Here is a 25,983-nt window from a genome sequence, read left to right as displayed (position 1 = left end):
TAGTGGTGGGCCGGCTGCTGTGATCTAGACTATTGGAAGTGGCTTCAGGGGGTTGGGGAGTCAGGGGACCGGCCACTCATCAGCTATAAGGTGGCTGGAGGAGAGGGAAGAGGAAAATACAGGAGTAATCAGCCAATTAGCTGTGGTAGAGGAGGAGCCCAAGAGGCAAGGAGCATCGTGATTGGCTAGCTGCAGTGGTGCTGGAGGTGGAGCCAAAATTGAATGTGTGGGTGAGGGAGAGAGCGCAATGTCAACCCTGCCTGGACGATTTTGCAGCACTGAGGTAGAGCAGAGCACCCTCTCAGTGAGGAGAAAAAGATCCATCCCAATCCATGGACCAAATGAGCCTGTTTGCATTTGCCTGCCTGGCGACTGACTGATGGCGTCTGGCTTGGATGAGGCGGACAGGAATGTTGAGCAGAGGCCTGAAAAGGGGCTTCATCCAGGTCTGGTGCAAAGCATTGCCGCTTGCCCCATTGCAGGGGGAGGGGGGAAGAAGAGGAGAGGCTCCCCCATTGCCTGGGAAAGGGCCCCAAGTGGGCTGAGTGGCAGTTCCTGGAGCCAAAGCGGCTCCTGTTTGAAAAGTAGTGAAGGTCACAGGCATTGGTCCCTGGGCATGGCCTGAAGGCACATGAGGCGGTCGCCTTGCTGGAGCTAAGCAGGTCTTGGTCTGGTCAGGGCTTGGAGGTGAGACCACGTGGGAACCACATGTAGCCACCTTGAGTTCCACGATGGAAGAAAAGTGGGATATACATGTAATAAATAAATATAAATAAATACATCGATGGTGGATGACAATTGCACTTGGCGGACGATGTGCTCCCACTCTGCAGTGTTGTCGCTCACAGCTTAACAAACACGGGTAACGTTCGACAGTATTCTTATTCTGAAATCATTACCCTTGCAGGCGATGGTCGTGCCATGGGGGTGGGGTGGGGGGTGTAACATGTCCACCCCCCCTTTGTGTCTAAAGCAGATTGCTGCTGTTCCACTTCCTCCTGTCTCCCAACATCCTTTTTATTTATTTACCGCAGTCCTGCCCAATAACCGGAATTCTCTAGGCGGTGAATTTAACTCTATTTAATAATAGATTAATAATAATTTAATCTTGGACAGTTTTTAATTCTGTTAGCACTAGATTTACCCATTTATAGACTTGACTGTCCTGACCCCTGTGTGTGTGTGTGTGCGTGTGTGTGTAGTTAGTAAAGTTAAACGCAGAAGCATTAAAAGAAAAGGGGAGTAAAGTGATAGGGTGAAACTAGTGCAACCAGCAACAAAATATTTCATTGCATCCTCATCTCATTGTAAGACTACTCCTGATCAGAGTTCCAGCCATGCCTTCTTCCAGGATACTATTAAGACGCTCAAGCAGGGCATTTCACTCCCCACACCCCCATTTTCTGTTCCAGTTTTACTCAGTATTCTTTGGCTACTGAACATACTTAGTCTTCATTGGGATTTTTTTAGGGGGGTGGCTTGGCCCCTTGGCTTCTTCACACTGAGCTTTTATCCTCTAATTGAGATTGCTCCATCACGGAAGTTTGCGGGCTCTTTACATGACTCCGTGATCATTCAAGGCGTCTCCTACACAAAATGCCTTTTGTTCTGTTTTTAAATAGATCACATAGAATGAGCTATCAAATTACCCCGTTGTGTTCTGCTTCAGTTTCCTCCATGAAAAGAGTAAAAGTGACAAAAGAGGAATGAGATCAATGAAAGAGAATGGAAGACTCAGATATGGGGAGAAGGAGGGGGAAGGGGGTGGGGGAAAAGGAAGCACGTGAGAAAGGGCGTCGTCATGATCCTGCATTTAAAACGGAAGCAGAAAGCCCCATTTTAAATGCAGGATTTTAAGCTGGTGTACAGATGTCCTTAGTTGTGTGTGTGCTTAAAGATTTGTTGTTCTTCTCCAAACCTCAGAGTTCTCTTGAGTTCTCAGCGGCCCCGTTTTGCCTCTGTCGGCACTCCCTACCCAAATTCGCTATTAGAAGGAGTAATGGCATTTCTCTTCCCCCCCCCCCTCCCTTCCCCAGCTAGAATGGAGGTTCCCTCGAAAATATTCAGCCACAGCTCGAGGCTGTGGCTTCTTTCCAGACATGTAAGCAATAATGAGGCACAGCTTAATCCACCTCAGGCAAAGCAGAATATTGTTGACAGCTGAAAAGAAGAGTGTCAGGTTTTCAGGCAGGGTTGTGCAGTTATTTTGCCTCCCGTATATCTTTGCCTGATGAGCTTCAGTCTGATTCTCATTGGAGGATGCGGTGCTCTGACAGAGTTCTTGCAACTATTTCCACATATTTTAACAGCAGGCTGCTTTCTTAAATGTGTCCACGGTGGTCACATGTGGCGACCAAGGATTTTAAATCAACCGTCAAAATAGCCTTTGCTCTGTTGACCAATGTAGGGCAAGACCCTGCAATTGGGGCTATTCACTTGGCGAGGGATAACTCTCCAGCTTACCTTTGGCCACCATAAATATGTTGCATCTGTACTGATGGCCAGACCTAACGACAGAACGATGCAAAATAGGGAGCGGGAGATTTGTGGGTGGAGATGGATTGTTAGTGGCAGCAATGGGTAAGTCAGGTGCAGAACCTCAATGCGGCCCTCAGGGATTCCGCAAATGACCGCACACACCCTTTCCCCCCAACCACCAATCATTTGATTGTTTCCCGGCTATAGTGAAACCACCATTTGCATAGTGGTTTCCCCCTTTCTAAAAGGTTGAAATGCTTCTCCTAAGGCTTGGTTACAGCAGTAAGAGCTTTAAGCTACAATATGCTGATACTTTTGGCCCTGCCCCGCCCATCCCTGGAATGCGGCCCCTGAAAGCCTTTCCGAAATGGAATTCAGCCCTTGGGTTGGAAAAAATTCAACACCCCTGGGCTTAGTAGGGAAATTTACCCCTGGGCTAAATGAAAACCGTGGGAAGACAGACTCTTACGATGTGCTCCCAAGAACTGTGAAACAAATTGGTGAAAAGAACAGCTTTTCAAATGTTGCTTAACACATTGAATCCACAGGGCGATTGATTTGCCCCAAACCAGCCCCCAAGTGGGGATTTGAATCCAGGTCTTCCTGGTCTGGGCCAGATGCTCACTGTGCCCACCCTCCACTGTGCCTCACCACAAGACTTTGCTCCTGAAAATCTTTGAAAGGGAAGCATAATAAATGCAACTCCTTTTCCGGATCTGTTTTGTTACTGGCAGACTTCTGGCTCAGTCACATAGTTCAGGGGAGAAAGAGATCCTTTTGCGTCCTCTTTCCCCTTCCTTCCCTTTACAACCGTAGGCAGACTAGGGAAATGGCCATTGATCCTGTACCCTGATGCTGAAAAGAGCCCAGGCTAATTCCATTAAAAGGACAACTTGGCTGTCTTCTGTGCGAAGCTGCTAAAAGTCATGTCAGCTGTGACCAAAATTATTTTGCTCCAGAGCCGCCTTGACAACTGGGCTGGCTCCAGGGTTGGGGGTGCCCTCTTACATTGGTGGCAGCCCCCCACCCTACCCACTGCATTATTCTGGGATTTTATGAGAAATTTTGAAATGTCTTCCTGGACACAGCTGCCTGGCAAAGGTGGGACCTGCCTGAGGACACCAACCACTGGTGCTGCTCGTGCCTGGCGAAAACGTTGAAAGAGCACATGGCTACCTATTTGCGTTGGCTTAGCTTTGTTCAGTTTGCATGTAGGAACATAGGAAGCTGTCTTATACTGGGTCAGGCCTTTGGTCCATCTGGCCCAGTATTGTCAACACTGACTGACAGCTGCTCTCCAGGGTTTCAGACGGGAGTTTTTCCTGTCCTACCTGGAGATGCCAGGGATTGAACCTGGGACCTCCTGCATGCGAAGCAGGGGCTCTGCCACTGAGCTACGGCCCCAGTGCATTGGGCCCAGTGCTGCAGCCCCAAAGCTTTGAACTCGTCACTCCCAGCTACAAAAAAAATCCCTGGTTATGACGATGTCAGGGTGGACACTGAGCCCATAGAATCCCAGAGTAGTTCTGATTCTGAGGAAGAGCAGTCGCTCCTGGGAGAGGAGCGCGCTCCTCTTTCCCAGGACCAACAGCTGACGGAGATTCCTCCCACCAGCATTCCTAGTTTAGTTAGCAGTCCAGGGAGTGACCAAGCACAGATAGCAGACTTGGTGGATGCGCGACGCAGACGCAGAGAGCGGCGCCAGATGGAGGGCGCGGAAAGGAGGCGAAGTGCCAGGTTGGCGCACAAACAACGGCTGCTCCCAGAGGCTCCAAGGGGAGGGACTCTCCCTAGTCCTTAAGTTCAGGGGTCTGCCAGTAATTCCCTTTCAAACGGGGACCAACTGTTCCAACTTAGGCCATAGGTACTGTGCTGCTCAGATCTAGTTGCAATCGGTCTAGTTGTTAAGTTGTAAAAGAAGAATAAAGCTTTGAAAGGAATTCCTTTGTCTGTGTCTGGACTTGGCTACTAGTTTAGACAGAGAGAGACCTCCAAGGAGCCCTTGACAGACGAACGTACAGGCAGCACATAGTGGGGGAGTTGGATCGCACCTGCCGTGCCTGCCCCAGTTCTGGGCTCATTGGATATCTCTGTGTGGGAGGAATGTTGAACCTCATCCGGCCCACTTGGGAGTCCCAATTTGGCCTTCTGGAGCTCCACAGATGGCTCTGCCCCCTTCTCCTTTCTCCCAACTGCTGGTCGTTCAGTAGTCTCCTGGCTTTTGCATGTTTTTTCCCCATTCTAAAAGACTGAAATACCTCCCCTTTTACTGGCAGTAAAAGTTTTAAGCTGCCGTAGGTTAGTAAGTGTATATTTCCGGTATTTTGGGCCCTGCCCCTTTGCTTTGGCCCCGCCCACCATGAGAATGCTGCCCCCAAGAGCTCCGCAGTGGAATTCAGCCCTCAGAGTGAAAGAGGTTCCCACCCTTGGCGTTTGGGCATCTCATCCTCGCAAGTCCTACGCCTGAAAAATCCAGCCTGCATAGGATCAGACCACGCAGTTGGCATCCCACATAAAACCTAGGCACGTTGGTGTGTTTTTCCCAGATAGAGCTGCTGGGCCAACGAGACGCTTGCTCATGGACAGCCACTCAGAGACAGAACAGGCATCCGTGGTGGGCAGGGTGGGCAGCTGTGGTCCCGCTCCCCCTAGCCGCACAGAGCTGATGAACTTGTCAGAATTGGGCCTGAGCAGTCATTGAGACTTTAATCCAGATTCACAGCCGTGTTAATGCCTGGAAAGCAAACGCCAAGCATGCGGAAGGAAAGGTGTTTGTCGTTAATGGTCATACAATTAAAAAAGAAGTACGTCCCTTGGCTTTTTTGTATTTCTGCATCTGGGTCTAGAATTGCCAAAAAAAAATCCACCCTGAAATGAGGAAACAATATAACCCTGGGGTCTCTGAGGTAGCTCCTTGCCCCTCCTGATTTTTATTTTATTTCATACGGGGTTTTTTTTTAATTAAAAAATTATGTGTCTGGGCGGCTGGCATGCTCCAAAGGGAAGTGCTGCCCTCCACCACCATTTTTATTTGGGTTCATAAGAGCAGTTTTGCAGTTTGCAGCTCAGACCGCCACCTCCATGTTGTACTTATATTCTTGGGCAAGTGACTTTTCCTTTTAGTCTCAGCAGTTCAGCTTCTGGGAAATGAGTGTTTTGTGACTGGCCATGCCCACCATGGTAGCTGTTTTATGAATGAGCAGGTCCCCACCCCCATGGCATCCATTTTGTGAGAGTGCCCATGACACTCTGTCAAAATTCCAAATGTGCTCATTGACCCAAAAAGGTCAGGGACCCTATTATAGCTTGACAGAAAGCCAATTAAGACAGATGTTTTTCCTTCCCATTGCTGGCTTTTAGATGAAGCAAACTATTTTGTGCCTGCTTAAGCCACATAATGATCAGGTGAGTGTTGATGCTTCTGTCATGTGTTTGAGGGGACAGGGGAGGAGGCTTTATGTTTCCCTCCCCAGCTTTTCAGGGCAAAAGCAATGTGTTTGCATGGGAACTCCCATTACCTCTGCTTGTAGCTAGAAATCTGGAATGAAATTTAATTTTAATACCAGCTATGTGGCCGAGGCGCTTGTCAAACATCCCAGTGCCTTTATACCCAGATGGCCCTGCCCCCTTTTGCCTTCACCCCTCCCACCACTGCAAAGTGGTCCCCGATAGCCTCTGTGAAAACTAATTCAGCCGCTGGGCTGAAAGAGATTTCCCACGCCTGTCCTAACAGTATCGAAAGACAGTGCTGAAGAAAGCCCACTCGAAAGCATACACCTTAGCTTCCTGCTGAAAGGCTCATAAATTGGGGGCAGGCAAGCATCCCTTGGGAGGGCGTTCTATAGGCTTGGTGCGACCACAAAGCCCCTGTTCCTTGAGCCTGCCCCCACGTTCCACTGGCCGAAGTACACGGAGCAGGGCTTGGGGGTCGATCTCCTTGTTCAGGTGAAAGGAGGAGACTCTTGAAATGCTTTTGTGTGCCTTAATTCGGCAACATGTTCTTTGGATTTGACTTGTGACGTACTTGCCAGAAATATTGGCCACCACCGGTCTTAACTGTTGGGCATCTGATCCTCTTTTTAGATCTTGACGACTTGAAGTGTGCCCCCTTTGGAAGCTATAGCAATGGCTCTGCTCTAAATAGCTTCCCGAGCTATGATTGGTCCGATAAAGAAGACATCCACCTGAACAGGAAGTCCTCTTCCTTCCCCATTCCCACAGAAAGTAGCTCCTCCTTGGCTACCTCCATCCTCCAGAAGAAGGAGACTTTCTTCGGCAGCTCAGAAAATATCACCATGACCACCGTTTCCAAAGTGACAACCTTTGCTAGCGAGGACGCTCTCCAGGACGGGAAGTTTTCGTCCTGTGTGAATTTCAAAGACTCCGAACCTAAGTCCGCAGACCAGAGTGACGACGATGGTGAAGGCTTCGGGGAGTTTGCACGACCTTCGGCAGAGGCCCGAGAGAGTTTGGCCACGGGTGCAATCCGAGGGGTCGGTGTCTCCTTGGAAGCAGCCAAAGAAGGCACGGACGACTTTGGCGAGTTTCAGAGTGAGAAGCCAAAGATCACCAAGTTTGACTTCTTGCTGGCCACTTCCCAAGGGAAAGTGAAGTCTAGTGAAGAGATGATCAAGAGTGAGCTTGCAACCTTTGACCTCTCTGTTCAAGGTGAGCATCTGCATGGTTGGTTGGTTGTACCAGGCCAGGATCTCTTCTCGATCATCCCAGAGTGCAGGACATGGAATAATGAACTCAAGTGACAGGAAGCCAGATTCTGGCTGAACATCAGGAAAAACCTCCTGACTGTTAAAGCAGTACGACAATGGAACCAATGACCTAGGGAGGTGGTGGGCTCTCCCAGGCTGGAAGGTGTTCAAGACGAGGCTGGACAGCCATCTGTCAGGGATGCTCTGACTTGGATTCCTGCACTGAGCAGGGGGCTGGACTCGATGGCCTTGAGGGCCCCTTCCAACCCTACTATTCTGTGATTCTATGAACTAGCGGGGGGGGGGGGTCCAGGTTGTGCCTGGATTCACAAACAAACAAAAGAACCCAGCAGGGCCCCCCGTGCCAAGTACGGCTGTCACTTGAATTCAGAAACTATAAGTTGATTGTACTCATATGAATTTTTATTAGGGCTGCAGCGTTTAATCATTTAACTGGCTAGATTAATCCTGGGATCTCCAGCGTGGTGCCCATGAGCACCAACATGCCTGCAGAGATCTTTCTTGGTGTTCACTAGCAGGGGCGGTCTTAGACTAGCCACCAGCAGCTGGCGCCCTAGGCGAACCATGCAGTCGGAGCCCCAAGGGCAGATCTGGGCTGAGGTTTTTGGTGAACTGGTCCATCTAGCTCAGTATTGTCGACACTGACTGGCAGCAGCTGTCCAGGGTTTTGGCCAGGATTCTTTCTTAGCCATATCTGGAGATGCTGGGGATTGAACCTGAGACCTTCTGCATGCAAAGCAGATGCTCCACCACTGAGGCACAGCCCCTTCCGGTTGCCCATTCCTACCCTGTACACTCAGAAGCTTATCTTCACCACCGTTACTGCAAGGAACTTGATCTTTCTTTTCTTTTTTAATTGAAGTTTTGATTATCAGGGAGCAGAGTTCTGTCCTGCAATGCAGCATGGTCTGTCTGTCTGTCTGTCTCCCTGTTTTTGTACTTGCACATAATTGGGCTGTACGCTGCTGCCGCCCAACTTTAAATGCTTGCATTTCCTTCCAGGATCTCACAAAAGAAGCCTGAGCTTGGGTGACCGGGAGATCAGTCGCTCCTCACCTTTGCCACCTGCAGACCAGCTCTTTAGAGATCGGTCAAACACCCTCAGCGAGAAGCCCGCTCTGCCTGTCATCAGAGACAAATACAAAGATCTTACAGGGGAAGTCGAGGTAAAGAGAGATCCGGGAAACAAAGCATTGCTTAGAAAAGAGAGCCATGGAAGGGCTATTTAGCGAAGAAGGTGCATCTGGGCAGCTTGTACAGCCAGGCTTTGCAGAACTGCATGATAGAGTCCTTCCTGGACTGTACTTCTTCAGATTGCAGATGTGATACCATCCCAGATGTTTGCCTCTCTCCTGTGTTTTTAAACCATCGAATAACTAAAGTTCTCTGGGCGGTGTGCCATATATTAAAAACATAAAATAGAAACACTGAAAACAGAAAATAAAAAACAGGGCAGAATAAAACCAAGGTAAAACCAGCCGCAAAGAACAAATTCATTCCGGCAGATCAAACCAAATTAAACCAGCAGGAGAATAAAACATTGAAAACAGTTATTTAAATGCCCAGGAGAATAAAAAGGCCTGGTGCCAAAATGACTATAACATAGGCACCAGGCAAGCCTCTTCCACAAAAGCAATGCCACCACTGAAAAGGCCCTCTCTCTCATAGCCACCCACCTCACCTCACTTGGCAGTGGCACCTCAACGAAGGCCTCAGACAATAATCTTCATGTCTGGGTAGGTAAATACAAAGCTATGAAAACAAAACTACTTAGATAATGAAAACTGGAGGCGTTCCGTGGAAGAGTTGTAGTCTCTTCCTCTCCCTGATGTGCTAGTTTTCTACATGCAGGGAGTTACGTTTTTATAGAGGGAGAGGGAATTATTTGGGAAAAAGAGATTTGCCCCACTGGCAGGCTGAAGTGATAGAATTCCAGGAAGGACTGAGCATTTGATTTTGCTGAATGTGTCGCTCAACCTTTCATGGTTGGGGTTCAAATGGTGCTACTTTGATGCTTTTGATCCCTGCCTGTGAGACCTTGCCCCAGTCTGGGGAGAGCTATAGCCTGTGGCACTGATTCTGAATCAGGGGAGAAAGCGTTAGAGTCAGGCCCAGCCATGAGAAGCCAGACGCCTGAGAACTCGGTTCTACCAGGACTCCCACTGGCTGAAAAGCCAGGAGGGGGAGAGACTACAGCCTGCCTTCCGTAGACCTTGGCCAAAGCCCCTGTTTCTCCACCAGGGACGTCTTCCATGGGAACAGGGCAGCAACAGGCGGGTTCTGCCAGAGAGGGGGTTTGGGGCAGGTGTCCAAAGGTGCGCCGTTGTCAGGATTCCCTTTTTGCCCTGCTGAGAACTCCAAAAGCCAAATCAAAAAACAGACGATAGGTTTTTATTCCACCACCTTAATCCACTTACTCTAATGAGGTATACAGATGCAAATTGCTAGTGACTCCCAGACTACAAAGGAAAAGCCTTCAAGGGGTTCAAAGGGAAGCTACGAAAGTTGGCCACCATTTGGGAAAAGGTGGCAAACTATCTTAACCTAAGGGGTGGGAGGGGAAGATCTCCCTCTCTCCTGTGACACCTCTAGACGCAGCTGTTGACGCCGAGCCAATCGGGCAGACCGCCTAAGCTCTGCCCCTGCCATCTCCCGCCTGTGTCTGTGTCTGCGCCTGCGCCTGGCATCTAAGAGTTCAGGTTCTCCTGCCCCTGCTTCCCCCTGTTCGTTATCTATCACAGGGATGTGGTGGGGGGGCCCTCTCCATCCAGCTGTGCCTCTGAAGCCTGGGGAAGTTCCTCCTCCATGTTTTGTAGCTCTTCCTCAGAATCTGAACTGCTCTGCCACTCTATGTACTCAGAGGCAACCCTGACATCCATCAACTAAAGAAGGCAGTGCAGAGGCGTCCGATTAGGCACAGCAATTCTCTAAGAGCCAGGTTTCCCCTATCAGGATCAAAGGTCCGATAGCCATCTCTAGCGGCCGCTGCCCTGTATTTAAATCAGAGTGACGGGCAGTGGACTTTGCTGGAAGCAATATCTCGGTAACCTGGAAAGCTTCTAGTTTTCCCTGGAACTGGGAACTTAATGTGGATTTATTCTGTGTGCTGAACCCAGGGCTGATAGTTTTGTTGTTGTTGTGACACCCATGAACTGATCCTTGTCAAGGAACTGCATTGCAATCTGTTACCTGTAGAACTTTATTGGGACTTGTAAAGGCTTAGAGCTAGTTACTGCCATAAAAGGTTTTACTGAGACTTGTGCCTCAGCTCCGGGAAGTCAGGTTTCGACACTGCCATCCAGGCAGATGGGGTGCTAGTTGTCTAGGTTGGTCTCCTGATCATTCTGCATCCCCAACCAGCATAGGCTGGGGAATGAAAACTCTGGATCATGCCACTTTCCAGTGCTTGCAGAAGGGAGTCAACTGAAAGCCACCTGCATCTTTCTGGAAGTCTTCCCTACTTTTGACAGCCTCTATGCAGGGGAAAGTGGGGGGAATGCTACCCATAAATCAGCTGCCTACTTTCTTTTTTGGAACCCTGCAAAATTCTCTGCCTTTTTCTTCCCCCCCTAGGAAAGTGAGAGATATGCCTATGAATGGCAGAGGTGCTTGGAAAGTGCCCTCCAAGTAAGTATGTTGTCACCTTCTACCAAAATAACTTCTTTCTTCTTTTCATATCTGTTGCTTGCTTGTCCTAGTGATTTGGGCCATTAAGCATCCAAAGGTGAAAGACGAGACATACTGCAATTAAAGTGGTGTGTGGGAAACTTCCCCACATTCATTTCAAATGTACCTTTTCATCTCCTGGAGTGAACACTGGAAAAAAAAAACACACACACACACACATTCTGCAGCTTTTCAGAGTGTAACAGTGCCAATAAAAAGGTAAAGGTGTCCCCAACCAGTCGTGTCCGACTCTAGAGTGCGGTGCTCATCCCCGTTTCTAAGCCGAAGAGCCAGCGCTGTCCGAAGATGCTTCCGTGGTCATGTGGCCGGCATGACTGAACACCGAGGTGCACGGAACGCTGTTACCTTTCCCGCCGAGGTGGTACCTATTTATCTACTTGCAATTTCTTGCTTTCGAACTGCTAGGTTGGCCAAGAGGGACCAGAAAAATCAGCTGTAAGGTTGGAAACCAAAGTCAAAAAAGAAACCGCTACACCAATGGAATTCCCAACACATTTTAGCCCAATTTAATTTGGTTAAAATCAGCTGATACTCTACATATGCCTTGAAAGGTAGAATACTTTTCAGTCTTCTTTGGAAGAAGCAAGGGAGAGGGAATCCTCCCAAATAATCTCTTAAGAGTTTTTCCCTTGATAAAGACAAAGTGTCGAAATGCGTTGGGAATTCAACTGGTGCAGCTGTTTTCTTTTTTTACTTTAGCTTTTCAGAGTGTCCCAATTTGAACGCAGAAAAGCCAACTCTGGACAGTGCTGATTGGTGAACACCTGTGACACCACCCACACACACCTGCGAATCACCAGCACAGTTTTGCAACTGTTTCTTAAAATGTTTGTGGGGTGTTTTTTTATATATAAATAAGGCAAGGCATGGACATATCAACAAATGTGTGTGTTGCTTTACATCAGGGGTGGACTGCATGCAGGGCCCTGTCCTGGTACTTTGCCACTGAAATTCAGCAGCAAACTGCTATGGAGCATTAAAAAGGATAAATTTAGAGCTCAATCCTCCGGATGTTTAGACAGAAAAAAGCCCTACAACTCCCAGCATGCCCCAGCCAGCATGGCTGGTTAGGGCATGCTGGGAGTTGTGGGACTTTTTTTCTGTCTAAACATCCAGGGGAATGCAGCCCTCACTTGTTTTCAAGCAAAATTTAGCCTTTCTAAAACTGTAACTGTTTGCCACCAAATTTCAGCAGCAAATCACTAATGTATTTATTTTTTGCCGCCATGCCAGGAATGCAGCCTGGGCAAACAGATTGAAAGTGCCCCCCCCCCCCCCCGAAAGTGCCGCCCTCGCTTTAAGCGGCAAAATATGGCAGACAGAATATATGGGAGCTAGCTGAACCAGCATTTGACTTTGCATTGTAAACTTACACAGCTAGTGAACTGCAGAATTAGGCCCATGCCACAGGTCAAACAAACCAGCTGTGACCTCTTTAAACAAACAACAACCACAAAAACAAGTTAGTCGCCTTTAATCTCTAGAAGTGGAGTTAGTGGCCTTGTCATGCAATCTGCATGCAAAGCTGCCTGCCACCAACGCTGACCATGAGCCTGCCCTTTAACTGACGTTCTCTGGGCAGCTTCCAGGTATGAAGACCAACAAAATGAGAATAAAAACAAAACGAAAGCAATGCCAAACAAAATGGGAGTGTATATTTTCATGAAATAATAATAAAGGCGATACCTACACCAACCTAACCCTTTTCTCAGTTTTCCCACCTACTGTTTTGGTTATAAGGCATACTGCAACCTTGCCCTACCTGGTGCAGTCCAGATGTGCTGGATGGCAACTCCCATAATTCCCAGCCAACATGGCCAGTGCTGGCTAGGAATGATGGGAGTTGCAGTCCAACACATCTGGAGGGCACCAGGTTGTGGGAGGCTGGCATAGTGTTGAGGTACAGGATGCAGCAACTTTGCTGAAGCTAAGCAAGTCTGGTTCTGGTCAGCATCTGGATGCGAGACGCCTGGGGGAAGGCTCCATGCACTGTTCTCCATTCTGTGGCAGAAAGCAGGATAGAAATGAAATAAAAAAATCTTCTCTCTCCTGCAAGGTCATCAGGAAGGCAAACGACACCCTGAATGGAATCAGCAGTTCATCTGTGTGCACAGAAGTAATCCAGTCTGCACAAGGCATGGAATATTTATTAGGTATGATTTATATTTTGACCATATCTCATTAACGTGAGGAATCAACAGGAATTAAACATGCTCAGAGGGCCTGCTTGCGGCCAGTTCTTAAACATCGATTCTAGGACCAAAGCGAGTAGAGAAGCAATCCCACCCCGAACACTTTGCAACCACCCATTTTATGTGGTTGATCAGGGCTTCTGCCATGAGAACCTAATGCTTTCATATTTTTTAGAAGGGCTGGCAGTTTCTAGCATACATGGCTGCAAGTTAATTATCTGAAAGCAAAGGTTTCTCTTGTAGAATGTAACATTTGGTACTTACCGATTCACTTTTTTGATAACGAAAACATTACACTGGAATTACACAGCCATGTAACGCTTCCAAAGTTGGATCCCCACACAGGATCCAAAAGGAATCGATATCTAGGTAGCAGGTGATGGGAAAAGACCGTTCTCTGTGTAAGACCCTGGAGAACCACCTTCAGGCAGAGCAGACAAAACTGGGCTAGGCAGACAAATCATCTGTTTGATTTGATGGCAGAAGACTGATTCCTGTGACCCTATTTGCAGAAACGGCTTGGGAAAAGTTATCTGGGCACTCAGTGCAAACATTGGATTACGCCAAACCTTTGACTGCAAGACATTCTATTGGAAGAGGCCCAAACCTGTACAGGTGTTCTAATGAGCTTAATATTAGGGTTGAGCCAAAGTACCGTCCAACAGAAAATGGATGGCGACATCTGGGGGGGGGGGCCTGGGGAGTGTGCAAAATCCTCTTCCCAAAGCCCCCCCCCCCGCAGTGTACCTTCAGATTTGTATGTTCTGTGACACGAACGTTCACCACCATTTTGTTTTTCCACCTGTAATGTTGCAGCTCAGTGCTAGAAGTTTGCGGGAGTTACCAGTCACCTAAGCCACAGTTGGGCAACTTGTGACCATCCAGATGTTTTGGTCAGCAGGTCCCATCAGCCCTAGCTAGCATGGCCAATGGTGAGGGATCATGGGAGTTGTAGACCAAAACATCTGGAGGACCAGAAGTTACCCGCCCCTGGCCAAGGCAATGCAGGGATCCTTTTCAGTATTCCGGCTCTACGTTCTACAGACAACGCTGGAGGACACACGTCCATGCATTGGGCGAATTTCACAGTCATGCATGTGCACATACACACACGTGCGCTAGAATCACCAAGAGGTGCGATTTTATTTATTTATTACAGTTTTATATCGCCTAATAGCCGAACCTCCCTGGGCAGTTCACAACAATTAAAGGCCTAAAATGCAACACAATAAAATACAGATGATAAAGTGCAATGTAAAAGTTTTAAACCACAATATAAAAATAAAGAATGACCAAACAGAAGCTAGCAGCAGTGCAAAATTTAAAATGCAATACCAGATATAAAACAAACTGAAAAACTAAAGTGCCCAGGAGAATAAAAAGGTCTTCACCTGGCTCACAAACAAGCACACTGTAGGTGCCAGGTGAACCTCTCTGGGAAGCTCATTCCACCACCGGGGTGCCACAGCAGAAAAGGCCCTCCTCTTAGTAGCCGCCCACCTCACTTCCTTTGGCAGGGGCTTTCGGAGAAGGAGCGCTGAAGCTGATCTTAGGGTCCAGGCAGGTGTATATGGGAGGAGACAGATAGCCTGGCCCCAAGCCATTTAGGGTTTTGAAAGTTTGAATCAGGCCCAGCCATGGATTGGCAGCCAGTGCAGATGGAAAAGTACTTGCATTATATGATTACATTGGCCAGCCCCCCTTAACGGTCTTGCTTCCCTATTTTGGACCAGCTGAAGTTTCCAGACCATTTTTAAAGGCAGCCTGCAAAGAAGGCTTGAAAATTAACACATTAGTTTCAGCTTGGCTCTGGCTAATTCGTCACGGAGAAGCAAAATGTATCCACAACAGTGACAGTAAACACCTTCTGCTCCCCGCTCAGGGTACAGGAGCGCCGTTAAACCGTTTCCCTTCAGCCCTGGTGTCCCTGCGACTCTTTTTCGAACTCTTCACAGGCGTCGTTGAGGTGTACAGGGTCACAAAGCGGGTTGAGCTGGGCATCAAAGCAACAGCAGTCTGCAGCGAGAAACTCCAGCTGCTACTGAAGGACATCGATAAAGTGTGGAACAACTTGATCGGCTTCATGTCGCTTGCTGCTTTAACAGTAAGGCATTTTCTTTGTTATTTGTTTATTCATGATCATTGACAAACCATCTGATTTGCTAAAAAAAAAAAAAAAAAAAAAAGCCATCAAGGTGATGTACAACAATTTAAAACCATGTGGGTCTCCTGTCAGCAGCTGGTTGGCCACTGTGAGAACAGAATGCTGGACTAAATGGACTTTGGCCCAATCCAGCATGGCTCCTCCTATGTTCTTATGGAGAGATGCTGCCAGGCAGAGGAGACAATATTGGACTAGAGAGACAATAATCTGACCTGGTATAAGACACCTTCCCATCTTCCTATAAAAATACGCTGTTTTTCTCTCTCTCGTTCCTCCTGCAGCCTGATGACAATTCGTTGGATTTCTCCTCTTGCATGCTTCGCCCCGGGATTAAAAACGCCCAAGACCTGGCCTGTGGGGTGTGTCTCTTAAATGTAAATTCTCGAAGCAAAGTAAGTCGAGAGGGTGCTCTGTCTCTCTCCCACCTCAGCTCCGTTTTTACACTTACTTGCCTTATTTTTTGCTGCGTTTACTCCACTAGTTTTAACAGTCACCTGGAGCATCAGACGAGGTGATTGAAGCAGGTTTTTTTTAAAAGCGCCATACAGTAGGCTTTGCCACCCAACCAATTTGTACAATGCCTCTTGGCAGTGGTCCACCATTCTGGGTGGAGGTGCCTGCCATCCTAAAGGATCCTGCAGAACTGCAGGCAGGAGTCTCCGGGCATGAGCAGAACCAGCAGGCAAGAGAAAAGGCCTTTCCCCAAAAAAAGGCATACGTTCTTTCTAAGTGTCTTCAGAGTAGATCTCATGATGAAGTTCAGTCGGGAGTGTCCCCTGCAACTGGCTTAGGATCTGTATTTATCGTGGCAAGATGGAAGGAGGAATAGGGTGAGTTTGCACATCACAACAACCTATTGCCAGCACAATATGGAAGATCAAGTCTTCACTAGGTTATCCCACTGTTCACTTATGGCTGCTACCATAAAACTACACCTTCTTATTGAACCACTCCTTTTTACCTAAGGTCATTAGACGTGAGACAAACAGAGGTAAAAGGAAAGTGAACAAAAATATAGGGTATGCTATTTAAAAGGGAACACAAGGAAGCGTATTATTTATGATTGCTATTACTTTAAAAACAAGGTGTCTATGTTGTTACTGGTAGCACCAATCAGGCCATAGAGGTGGCAGTTCCTAACACTAACCAGGCTTACGCCAATTTGCCTATCAAACTCCACCCCAGTTAACACACAGGCCTGGCCGTGAGGGCTTGATATTCTAGTAAGTCTTGACTTCCATCAGGGACCTTAGACCCTGGGTGCCCCGCTCTAGATCAAGTCTTGGCTGTTTGCAAGCAAGTACGGGGAGCAATGCAATGGAGTAGTCAAGCTGGCAAGCAAGTGGTCAAGCACACAGGTTTCAGTCCAGGGAGGTTTAAGCTGAGGCGGGAGTGGTCAGAATCCAGGCAGAGGTCAGAACACTGGCAGGCAGGCAGGCAACAAGGATCAGGCAGCAGCAGGAGTAGTCGAGATAACAAGCAAGAGGTCAGGCACAGTAAAACAGCCAGGTACGTTACACAGTCTGGAAGCAGGGTCGTTGAGCAGTCCCAGAGGTCAGGAAACAGAGCATCCGTCACAGGGCATGGTTCAGGAGGCAAGGGGCACCGCAGAGGCTGGATGGACCAAGTTGTTCCAACCCTGGCTGGGGTTCCAGTGAAGGCTTTTAAGCCCAAAGCCAGCCGGGCCCCAGCCAGAGCTCAGCTGCAGCAATCAGAGCTCCCTTTCCAGAGCCTGCTCCTGAGAAGACCTTTTCTCCTTCACACAGGAGCCTTGCTCGCCTGTTGCTTGAGGCGACGATGCTCCTGGGGATCAGGGGGTGGCTCAGCTTTTGCCTCAGAAGCAGAGTCCCTTTCTCTCAACAGGGATGGCCCTGCAGTCACCTCCCCCAAGGGTTCAGGCTCCTGTGAGTCTGGTGGCAGTCCCTGGTCTGGGGTACCCTGGGCTTCTGGGGCCTTTAGCTCCTCCTCTGAGTCGGGGCATGACACTGGGTTGTTGTGCTGTTCAAACCAGGCCATTGACTTGGCAACCTCCAAAATTCAATGGTCGGTGGATAAACGAGAGCTGCAAAATACCCCCGCTGTGTGGGGCAGAGAACCCTGAAACAGGACGGTTGCCAGCTTCTGTCCATGGTGCTGACCATTTTTTGGTTTCGACGTTGTTTTCAGAAAGAAGAGAAGCCTGCGGAAGACCACCCTAGAGAAGTATGGACCCATAAAAACTTGCTTTTGAATGTGTGCTCACAGGAGGGTGGTAGCGGAAACACTGCCATCTTCCATTGCACCCAATCACACTTTCTCTGTGTCTCTCTCTCTTAACCTCCTGACTCTAATCAACTAATCCGGCCCCAGCGTGGCTTCACCTCTTTGTCTTGTCGGCATGCTCGTCGCTCTGTGGAGTCACTTTGCATCATGCTGGTGTGTGTGTGTGTCGTGGTGTGGTGTGGTGTGGCGGTCGAATTGTTCTCGCAGCCAGTTCTACATATCCATTCTTGTCTGTCTGTTGTGTAAGGGGACCATGACTTTAATCTGCATTGGATGTCAAGAAGTAAAGGCCTTTTCTGGTCATAAAAATGGAGGTCTGGGGGTATTGTGTTCTCTTTTCAAGAAATGCCTCTGTTCTAGTCTTGACTTTTGTTAACGGCATTATCTTGGGGAAAGGATGATTTGAGTTTATCTGACTGCTGATATCTCCATATAAGACATAACAGGCGCATGATCAGAATACAATTTTCAGCCTCTTGCAATATCTTCGCTGGGTAAAGGAGATTTAACGTGCATGGTTGGGGGGTGCGGGTGAGAAGCAAATGTTTTCTCACTGTTCTCCAGTCATGGCTATTTGACCCCTCCCAGTTTTAGCCAAAATATGCCTCATCCCACTCTGGTTTCCTTCTAAAAATAGCCACGAAGGGCTAAACTGCACGCGACATTAAATGTGTAGTGTGTAACTGATCCAAACTTCTTTTTGTAACTTTAGTGTCAACGTGCAGAGCCCCAGATTGGGACATGCAGGCAGGGCAGGGTTAAATCTTCCCAGCCATCTGCTTTCACCCCCTAACCCTCCCCCCCGGGGGGGGGGGGAGAGATGAATTTGTAGCAAGGGAGCAGCTGGGTGGAAAGGTTTAACCCTCCGCCTACCTGCACGCAGTGGTCCCAATCAGGATTGGGCCCCTGCACATTTACACTAAAGTAAAAAAAAAATGGTTAGGATCTGCTATGTATTTAACCTAGTGTGTAGCTTAGCCTTAAGGGGGGCATTATTTTATTCATTCATTCATTTCATTTCTATACCACCCAATAGCTGAAGCCCCATTCCAAGAGATATGGGGGCCATACCCCTTCTGCCTCCCTGTAAATCAAGCACTTGAACATAGAGGAGTCTGGACAGAGAACCAAGTAAACAAAGCAATGCAGAGTTGGAGACCAGACTACCCTCCTCAGCCAGGAGCGTAGCTACACTGAATGGGCGGAAGGGAGATGGGGGAGAGATCAGGGCAGGTGTCGAATTGTGTGTCGTCCTCCCAGGATCCTTCTAAAACAGTAGCTGGGGGGCTCATCATCATCCTGTAATCCAAGCAATGCTTTATGTTGCATCCATAAGGACTAGAAACTTATCCTTCTTTGTTTTATTTATTTATTATATTTCTGTGCCTCCTAACAGCCGAAGCTCCATTCTTAAAAATGGATGCCGTAATGTTCAAGATGTGGGATTCCATGTGTTCTGTCCTTTCTGCGTAGGAACTGCACGCACACAGTGGCCTGGCTCCAACATTCACACAAACAGTTTATGTGGCAGCGCAGATTAATAGCATTCAAGCGGACTTTTCTCCAGCTTCTGCTTCCATCTGTAAAATGCAGGCTGTAGATATTTTTTTAAAGCTAAGATGCAGTGTTCTGTTGACCTCATTATACTGATCCAACTGTTTCCTATATAGTTATATAAAACCGGTTAAAATCATGCAAGCACTTTGCCTTGGGCATTTGTGTAGGAACTCTGATGGTTGGTAAACTGCCCCTGGCTATGAGACAAATAGCTTTCACTTCAGACCAGTGTGAAAACCTTTTGCATGTTCTCTCCCACCCTTAATAATGTGCTTTCTGAAATGCTCGAACACATTGCTCCATGCTCTTGAGAAGGCCAGCAAGGAAACATTTCCTAGCTGTTTTCCCTACTTGACCACAAACCTTGGCCAGAGCTAAATTAGTTTTGCGGGAGGGTTACATTGACTTGAAACGTGACTTCCTAGCACACCCACATGAAACGTGACTTCTTAGCACACCCACGTCTGAAACTCCCCTCAGGTGCCTTTCAGCTGGCTTGTGGTTTCCCGTGCTAGATTTAGACAGATGAATGGGACCTGCAACAAGAAAATTGCAGTGCATCCACCTCACATCCTAGCAAGGCTGACCTTGTTCAAGATTCCTGCCAGCCTGCCACGCTTCCCTCCAGCAAACTTATAAGCAGTTAGTTAGGTAGTTAGTTGATTTATTAGCCACCCATCTGGCTGGCTACCCAGCCACTCTAGGCAGTGTGCAAAAGTAGGAGGGTTGAACTCTTCACCTTCTGCACTTCGGGTAGCTCCATTAGAGTTCTCACTGGTTCTGACTGAAACCCGGTGTGGATCCATTGCCCCACTGACATTGGAGCCACCAACCTCCACTGGCTATAGGCTTCTCTTTGCCTTCCCACTTCTTCGAAAGAATCGCATTTATTCATTTTTTACATTTATATCCTGCCTTTTTTCCTCCTTAAGGAACCAAAGGCAGTGTACATAAGCCTCCTCCTCTCCATTTTAGCCTCACAACAACAACCCTCTGAGGAAGGTTGGGCTGAGAGTTTGTGACTGGCCCAAAGTCACCCAGTGAGCTTCCATGGCCGAGGGGGGACTAGAACCCGGATCGCCCGACTCCCAGTCCAACACTCTAGCCACTACACCACACTGGCTCTCAGTTTATAGATGCTACTTTCAATCATTCATTCATTTATTATATTTCTATACCTCCTCATAGCCGAAGCTCTCTGGACAGTTCACAAAAATGAAAAACCATTAAAATACATTATATAAAGTATAAAAAGCCATTCACATAATGACATAAAACAAATAACACGCAAAACAACAACATATTTCTAAAACAATTTAAAACAATCAGCCAGAGACAATCAGAGAGACTCATTATACACTGCCAAATGCCTGAGAGAAGAGGGCAGTTTTAACCTGGCGCCAAAAAGGTGACAATGTTGGCACCAGGCAGGCCTCATCAGGGAGATTATTCCACAAATGAGGAGCCACCACCGAGAAGGCGCCCTCCCTTGTTGCCGCCCTCCGAGCCTCCCTTGGGGGAGGCTCCTGGAGGAGGGCCTTGGATGCAGAGTGTAGTGTATGGGTTGGTTCATGCCGGGAGAGGCGTTCTGTCAGGTACTTTGATCGTATGATGTTGAGATTTGGAACCATCCTTTGCTGGCTTTCACCAGAGTTGTTAACATATGTCTGGCCAGATGCTGGCTCAAGAGAACTTGGGAAACTAGATACAAAATGTAACGTGTGTGGGGGTCAAGGGTGTTGAACCACAGGCCCATGGGCCAAATCCGGCCCTCTGGGTTTTCCCCGATGGCCATGCCCCCTTTCCCTGGCCCCGCCCCCTTTCCCCACCACTGATTGTTTGCTGGTTTCCTGGCGTTTGCGTGTTTTTCCCCCATTGTAAAAGGACGAAATGCCTCTCCTAACGTTGAGTGACTGGTAGTAAGCGCTTGAAGCTAAAATATGCTGATACGTTGGCCCTGCCACTTTCGCATTTGGCCCTGCCCACCATAGGGATGCAGCCACTGAGAGCTCCTCCAAAATTGAATTTGGCCCCCGGCGGAGAGAGGTTTGACACCTCTGGCAGATGTCATCGGTGTAGTCCTCCCCTCCGGCAAGGATCTCAGCACGTGGGAGCGTCACAGTTGGTTTCTCATTTTGGTGTCTTTCTTTTGCTCCTCCTCCCTAGGCCTTCAACTCAGAAACTGACAATTTCAAGCTCGCTTACGGAGGACACCAGTACCACGCCAGCTGTGCCAACTTCTGGATCAACTGCGTGGAACCCAAACCCCCCGGCCTCCTTTTGCCGGACCTGCTTTAAGCGGACTTATGGAAGTCACTGTTAGCCTTGTTCTCGATAGGGAAACGATACACTGGACAAGGGTGGGGGATGGAGGTGGCTGGCCGGCAAGTAAATGTGAAAGCTGTCCTGAGCCTAGTGCTTAGAGTATTTATAAAATGTTTGTTCCAGGCTAGCTCTTACCTTGCAAAGGGGGAAAGCCACTATTTTTTTAAACTGCAAGTTCCTCGTGAAGGGCTCGGCAAGGATTTGGAAACATCCACTGATCTTGGAAATTTTGCACTGAGGCACAACCTGCGTTTCTCGAGTGGCATTCAACTCGCGCTGTCTTTCTGGTGTGGCAGATTGCTGTTCCTTTCATGAGGGGTGCGGGGAGGCCACAAGTCTTTCTCCCCACTCCGCCCCTAAGGATAACTGAAATGGCTGCATAGCATTGCAAAGCCTAAAGGAATTAGGTTTGGTTTGGGGTTGTGGTGGTTGTTTTGCACACAATGTGTTCAACAATTCACCATTTCTAAGCCTGTTATCTATGCAGTGAGCTTTTAAAACCAGTTCAACGGTTGTCTCTCCCTTCTCTCCCCTCACCCCCCCCTCCCGCCTACCTGGAAAGGAACTCTCAACATTTTCCTGAGGATGCCTTGCCAGCTCAAACCTCGCAGAGCTACTGTTCGCAGTGGGTGGGGGTGCTGGCCAAGATACAGGCCCTCGCCCTTTAAAGCCAGATAATCTTTTATCATCCCACAGACCCTGTCTTTAGAAACGCAGGTGCTGTGTTTTACGAATAAGATGTCTCAAGTGGGCAGTATGGAATACATTCAGGGCACAATGTGTATATGGGGGAGGGGACTCTTGTTCTGTAAAGTTGTGCATTTTCTCCGAAAGGGCATTACCACTATCTGTGACTCATTAGGTTTGCTGCAAGCAAAGAGAGCCTGGGCGGCCTTCCAGGTGGCATTGGACTCCAGCTCCCATCAGCCCTAGCCAGCATGGCCAATCATCAGGGATGATGGTAGTCGTAGTCCAACAACATCCAGAGGGCCACAGGATGCATGCCCCTGATTTCAAACTAGGCCATTTCTCAAACACACTCTGATGGAAGCCCCTTTTTCTGGTACGTTGAATCCTCTTTTAAGTGAGTAGCTTGTATTGTCTTGTGGCTTAGACAGGGCGATGTTCAAAGCTGCAGAGATGCAGTGAAGCAAAATAGGCAGGTTTTTTTTTTCTCCTTTACCACCACACTGAAATTGAACGGGGCTTTTTAATGAGGCTTAATGAAGCAAGAGCCCAGATAGTAGCATTAAACAAGGAATGATCTCACCTTTTTAGAAACTGGCCTACGATGTCTCCCTTCTTGCTTTGGTTCCAGCTAGTCCGAGGGCTAACTTTCACCCTCTTGTCCGCTACCTGGCATTCATCTTTCATTGGCCACAGGACGCTGTTCTCAGTTCACCTGGATTGTTGGGGGCACAGGTCTGCGAAGTCCCGTTTCCAACATGTTACACTTGGTAATCAGCTGCTCTCCCCACTATTTATCTTTTCTACCATCGGCAGCAGCACTTCAAGCTTGCTTATGTGAATGATGCTTTAAAGGGTTACTCCCAACACCCCTGTGTGCATGTGTGCTCCCCATCTGCCTAGCTGAGGACCCGATCCACTGAAAACTGAACATGACCTGAAGATTGGAGTTATAATTGCCAGATTCATTATGAGGCAGGCAGGAGTGCTTGAACAATAGAATTTCTGGGAGGTTTGAAGTTTGCTCATTGTAGTGCTTCAGTGGTGGGGGAAAGCCAAGCCACCAAATGTCTTCCAGCTATGAAAATACGAAAAGCGCAGCAAGAGGGATTAGTAGGGATACAGCCACAGCATGTCAAATCATTATATTTGCCCTTTGGATTTCTCACTTCTTTGGAGTAGCAGGTGCTGGAGAAGGTTCTTTCTTCTTTTCTTCCTGTGTGGTGTATTATTTCATCTGGATTCCTTCTCATGTAGTTGGCGATTGACCATGCCAAACCCCAATACTACTTGGAGCTGGGTTGGCTGGAGTAAATGCCAGCTCTCATATCAGGGTGCATTCAGACAACACATTCGTTGCTCAAGGGGCATGGGGCCGTGAGAATGGCACTCCCAAGTAGTAAGTGATAAGCGCAGCCTTCTCCAGCCTGGCAATCTGGCTGGCCCAGGGTATCTGGGAGTTGTAGTCCAACACATCTGGAGGTCTCCAGGTTTCGTTACATTGCATTTATTTCATTTCTAGACCGCCCCATAGCCAAAGCTCTTTGGGTAGTTCACAAAAAATCACAACCCCCAAATATACAACAAAATCAAAACGTAATGTAAAATCTTTAACATACAAAATGTTTTTTAAAATGATTTTAAACAGCTTTTAAAACCTGTTACAATAAGATACCGGGACCTGATAAAAACAACTGATGTTAAAAGCCCCATCATATGCCGTCACGTGCCTGGACAGGGCTGGACACAGAGGCTCAAACTTGGGTGACTCAAAAGAGTGCCGGAAGAGGAACAGCGACGGAGCACTTAATGCCTTGTGTGCCAGGGACGACCCGGCAGAGAAAGATTCAGTGCATCCCTGCCGTAAGGCATACAGAAGAAAAAAGCGTGATCCCACGAGGATGTCATATGGATCCTGAGGTTTGACTCCTTGAAATGGAGGCCATGGGGGGAGTTGTGTGTTGCTGTTACACAACTGTCTCATGTCATGCTTTTGTTGGAGAAGCTGAACTTGCTCCTGGAGGCTCAGCTACTAAAGCCGCAGCGGGTCCGGGCGTCTGCAAACCTGACGTGCTTCGACGGTGGAGCTCGAGAGCAGTCCCTTGCATGTGCTGTCTCAGTCCAATCTGTATGTAACAAGGCAAGGGAAGGTTTTTATAACAGTCCCTATAAGAATATGTCTGCATTTAATTCAGCCTCGTACCGCCAGCCGTCAAAAGGTTGAGAGACGCGTTCAGGTCAGGGGCCAACACAAGAGGCTATTCTGAGGAGCACTTAGATGTTTTGTGCTAATTTTTCCGCTAGTTTGCTCCACCATATGTTTTAACTTGTATAGCAGCCTCCTCCAATTTGGGGCTCTCCAGATGTGATGGACTGCAACTCCCAGCATTCCCAGCCAGGAATGCTGGGGGTTGCAGCCCACCACATCTGGAAGGCACCAGACGAGGTGAGGCTGTGATATAGAGAAGAAGGAAGAGGGAGCCAGGATCCTCCTTGACTGTGTCAAGGCCCACAACAGATCATGGGAGTAGGGAATAGCCAGCCAGCTCCTATTAACGGTGTGTCTACCAAAAAAAGGCGCGCGCGTGTGTGAATAAAACAAAACACCTTTGTGTTCTCATGACATCAACAATTTCACTTTCCTTTTTTTACAGCTGAAAGGTTGTTGCACTGGGTGGGGAGGGGGTGGCAGTGAAGGGGAGAGGGTAGTTCGCCTAACCTACCCCTCTTGATTCAGAAGACTCGATATTGCATTCCCGGATCCCTTCCGCTATTATTCTGTTAGCCCAGGGCCCCGGTGTCCTTGGAAACTGTATCCAAGGTTACAGTATTTTCCCAGACTTCACTGCTTTTTTGTCGTCGTCTTGTTTTGAGTGCAGGTTCGCCAACTACGCAAAGGTTTTTCCGAGTTGGGGTTCTTTTTTTGTTCTTTTTACTTTAAAACACACTTTTTCTTTCTATGGGTGGAGCAAACAAAAACAATACATAGATGTGTGTTTTTCTGTGGTTGGCATTTTTGTTTTCTTTTTAAATGTGCAGATGTGGAGTGGTGTGTAGGGGGCTATCCGCAAGAACTGCATCCCGTTTGTCTCTTTGGGGGGTCTGTCTTCTCTGCAGGTTTTTCTTATGTCTGTTTTTAAAACGTGCGACAGCCCTTCCATTTCCTAAATACACCATTGCCCCCCCTCTCCTGGTCACCATTATGCTACACCCAAAGTAGCATAATGGGGGAGCCCAAACTTTACGATCAGGCCCATTTTTTTATTATTTATTTTTTAAATTTCTTGGCCACCTTTCAGGGCAGAAGCCGTCCCAAGGAGGCCCACAGCAATAAAATGCATAAAAACAGTTAAAATATCAAAAGCGGTAAAAACATAAACACAATAAAATAGCAAGTAAAAGCAACAATAAAAGCAGACAATAAAGCCAGCAATGTCCGTCCATGTCATAAAGCAGCAGCAAGCAACTCAAAGGCCACGTTTGATCGTGGAGCTGCTTCTACCCAGCCCGATTTGGGGTGGTGCATTGATTACTCTTGCTCGCCGTTCAAGTGGGCAGCATAATTGCCATTTTGCTAGCTGCTGTGGGAGTAGAACATTTCTCATGTGCCTGTGGCCAGTGGTTAGGACACACATGCGCAAACAGCCTTCTAGATTGTGGTGAAGTAATGTGGAACATGATCTGATGCCTGCCGCAGCCCACAGTACCTTCCAGTGTCCTGATTTCTCCTCTCTCGATGTGTGCAGGGGGGCTTCTTGCCATTTGGGCGGAAGGACAAGAATGGGTCCATGTGGCATTGATACCCAACCCTGTATCAAAGACAATATGGGCAGCACGAGCCCTACCCAAAGAAAGGTAGTTGCACAAATCCCATTGAAATTGGCACCACCAGTTAAACGCAACT

At 48.1% G+C, this 25,983-nt stretch overlaps 1 protein-coding gene and 1 non-coding gene across 6 annotated transcripts in view; one reads left to right on the top strand and one right to left on the bottom strand.

The window, feature by feature from the left end:
• Positions 1 to 22,673, top strand: part of SYNRG (synergin gamma) — an 80,357-nt gene extending 57,684 nt beyond the window's left edge. For 3 of the 5 annotated variants that reach the window (XM_084822427.1, XM_084822432.1, XM_084822428.1), the window contains 8 exons: positions 6,562 to 7,146; positions 8,208 to 8,371; positions 10,779 to 10,832; positions 12,949 to 13,045; positions 15,040 to 15,188; positions 15,530 to 15,640; positions 17,415 to 17,450; positions 21,234 to 22,673. In XM_084822427.1, the coding sequence (XP_084678553.1) occupies positions 6,562 to 7,146; positions 8,208 to 8,371; positions 10,779 to 10,832; positions 12,949 to 13,045; positions 15,040 to 15,188; positions 15,530 to 15,640; positions 17,415 to 17,450; positions 21,234 to 21,365 (1,328 nt within the window). In that variant the 3' untranslated portion in view covers positions 21,366 to 22,673. Of the gene's footprint in view, positions 1 to 6,561; positions 7,147 to 8,207; positions 8,372 to 10,778; positions 10,833 to 12,948; positions 13,046 to 13,900; positions 13,980 to 14,966; positions 15,189 to 15,529; positions 15,641 to 17,414; positions 17,451 to 21,233 lie in introns of those variants that run through there. The other 2 variants (XM_084822430.1, XM_084822431.1) reach the window with 2 other exon arrangements.
• On the bottom strand, positions 3,811 to 3,879 carry TRNAA-CGC (transfer RNA alanine (anticodon CGC)). Its single transcript has one exon. It is a non-coding gene; the product is annotated as a tRNA-Ala (tRNA).
• Positions 22,674 to 25,983: the final 3,310 nt, after the last annotated feature.

This window comes from Heloderma suspectum, chromosome 16, assembly GCF_057233095.1.
Source record: "Heloderma suspectum isolate Gila_16-S chromosome 16, 16-S_ref, whole genome shotgun sequence".
NCBI lineage: Eukaryota > Metazoa > Chordata > Lepidosauria > Squamata > Helodermatidae > Heloderma > Heloderma suspectum.
This window is presented reverse-complemented; position numbering and strand designations above follow the sequence as displayed.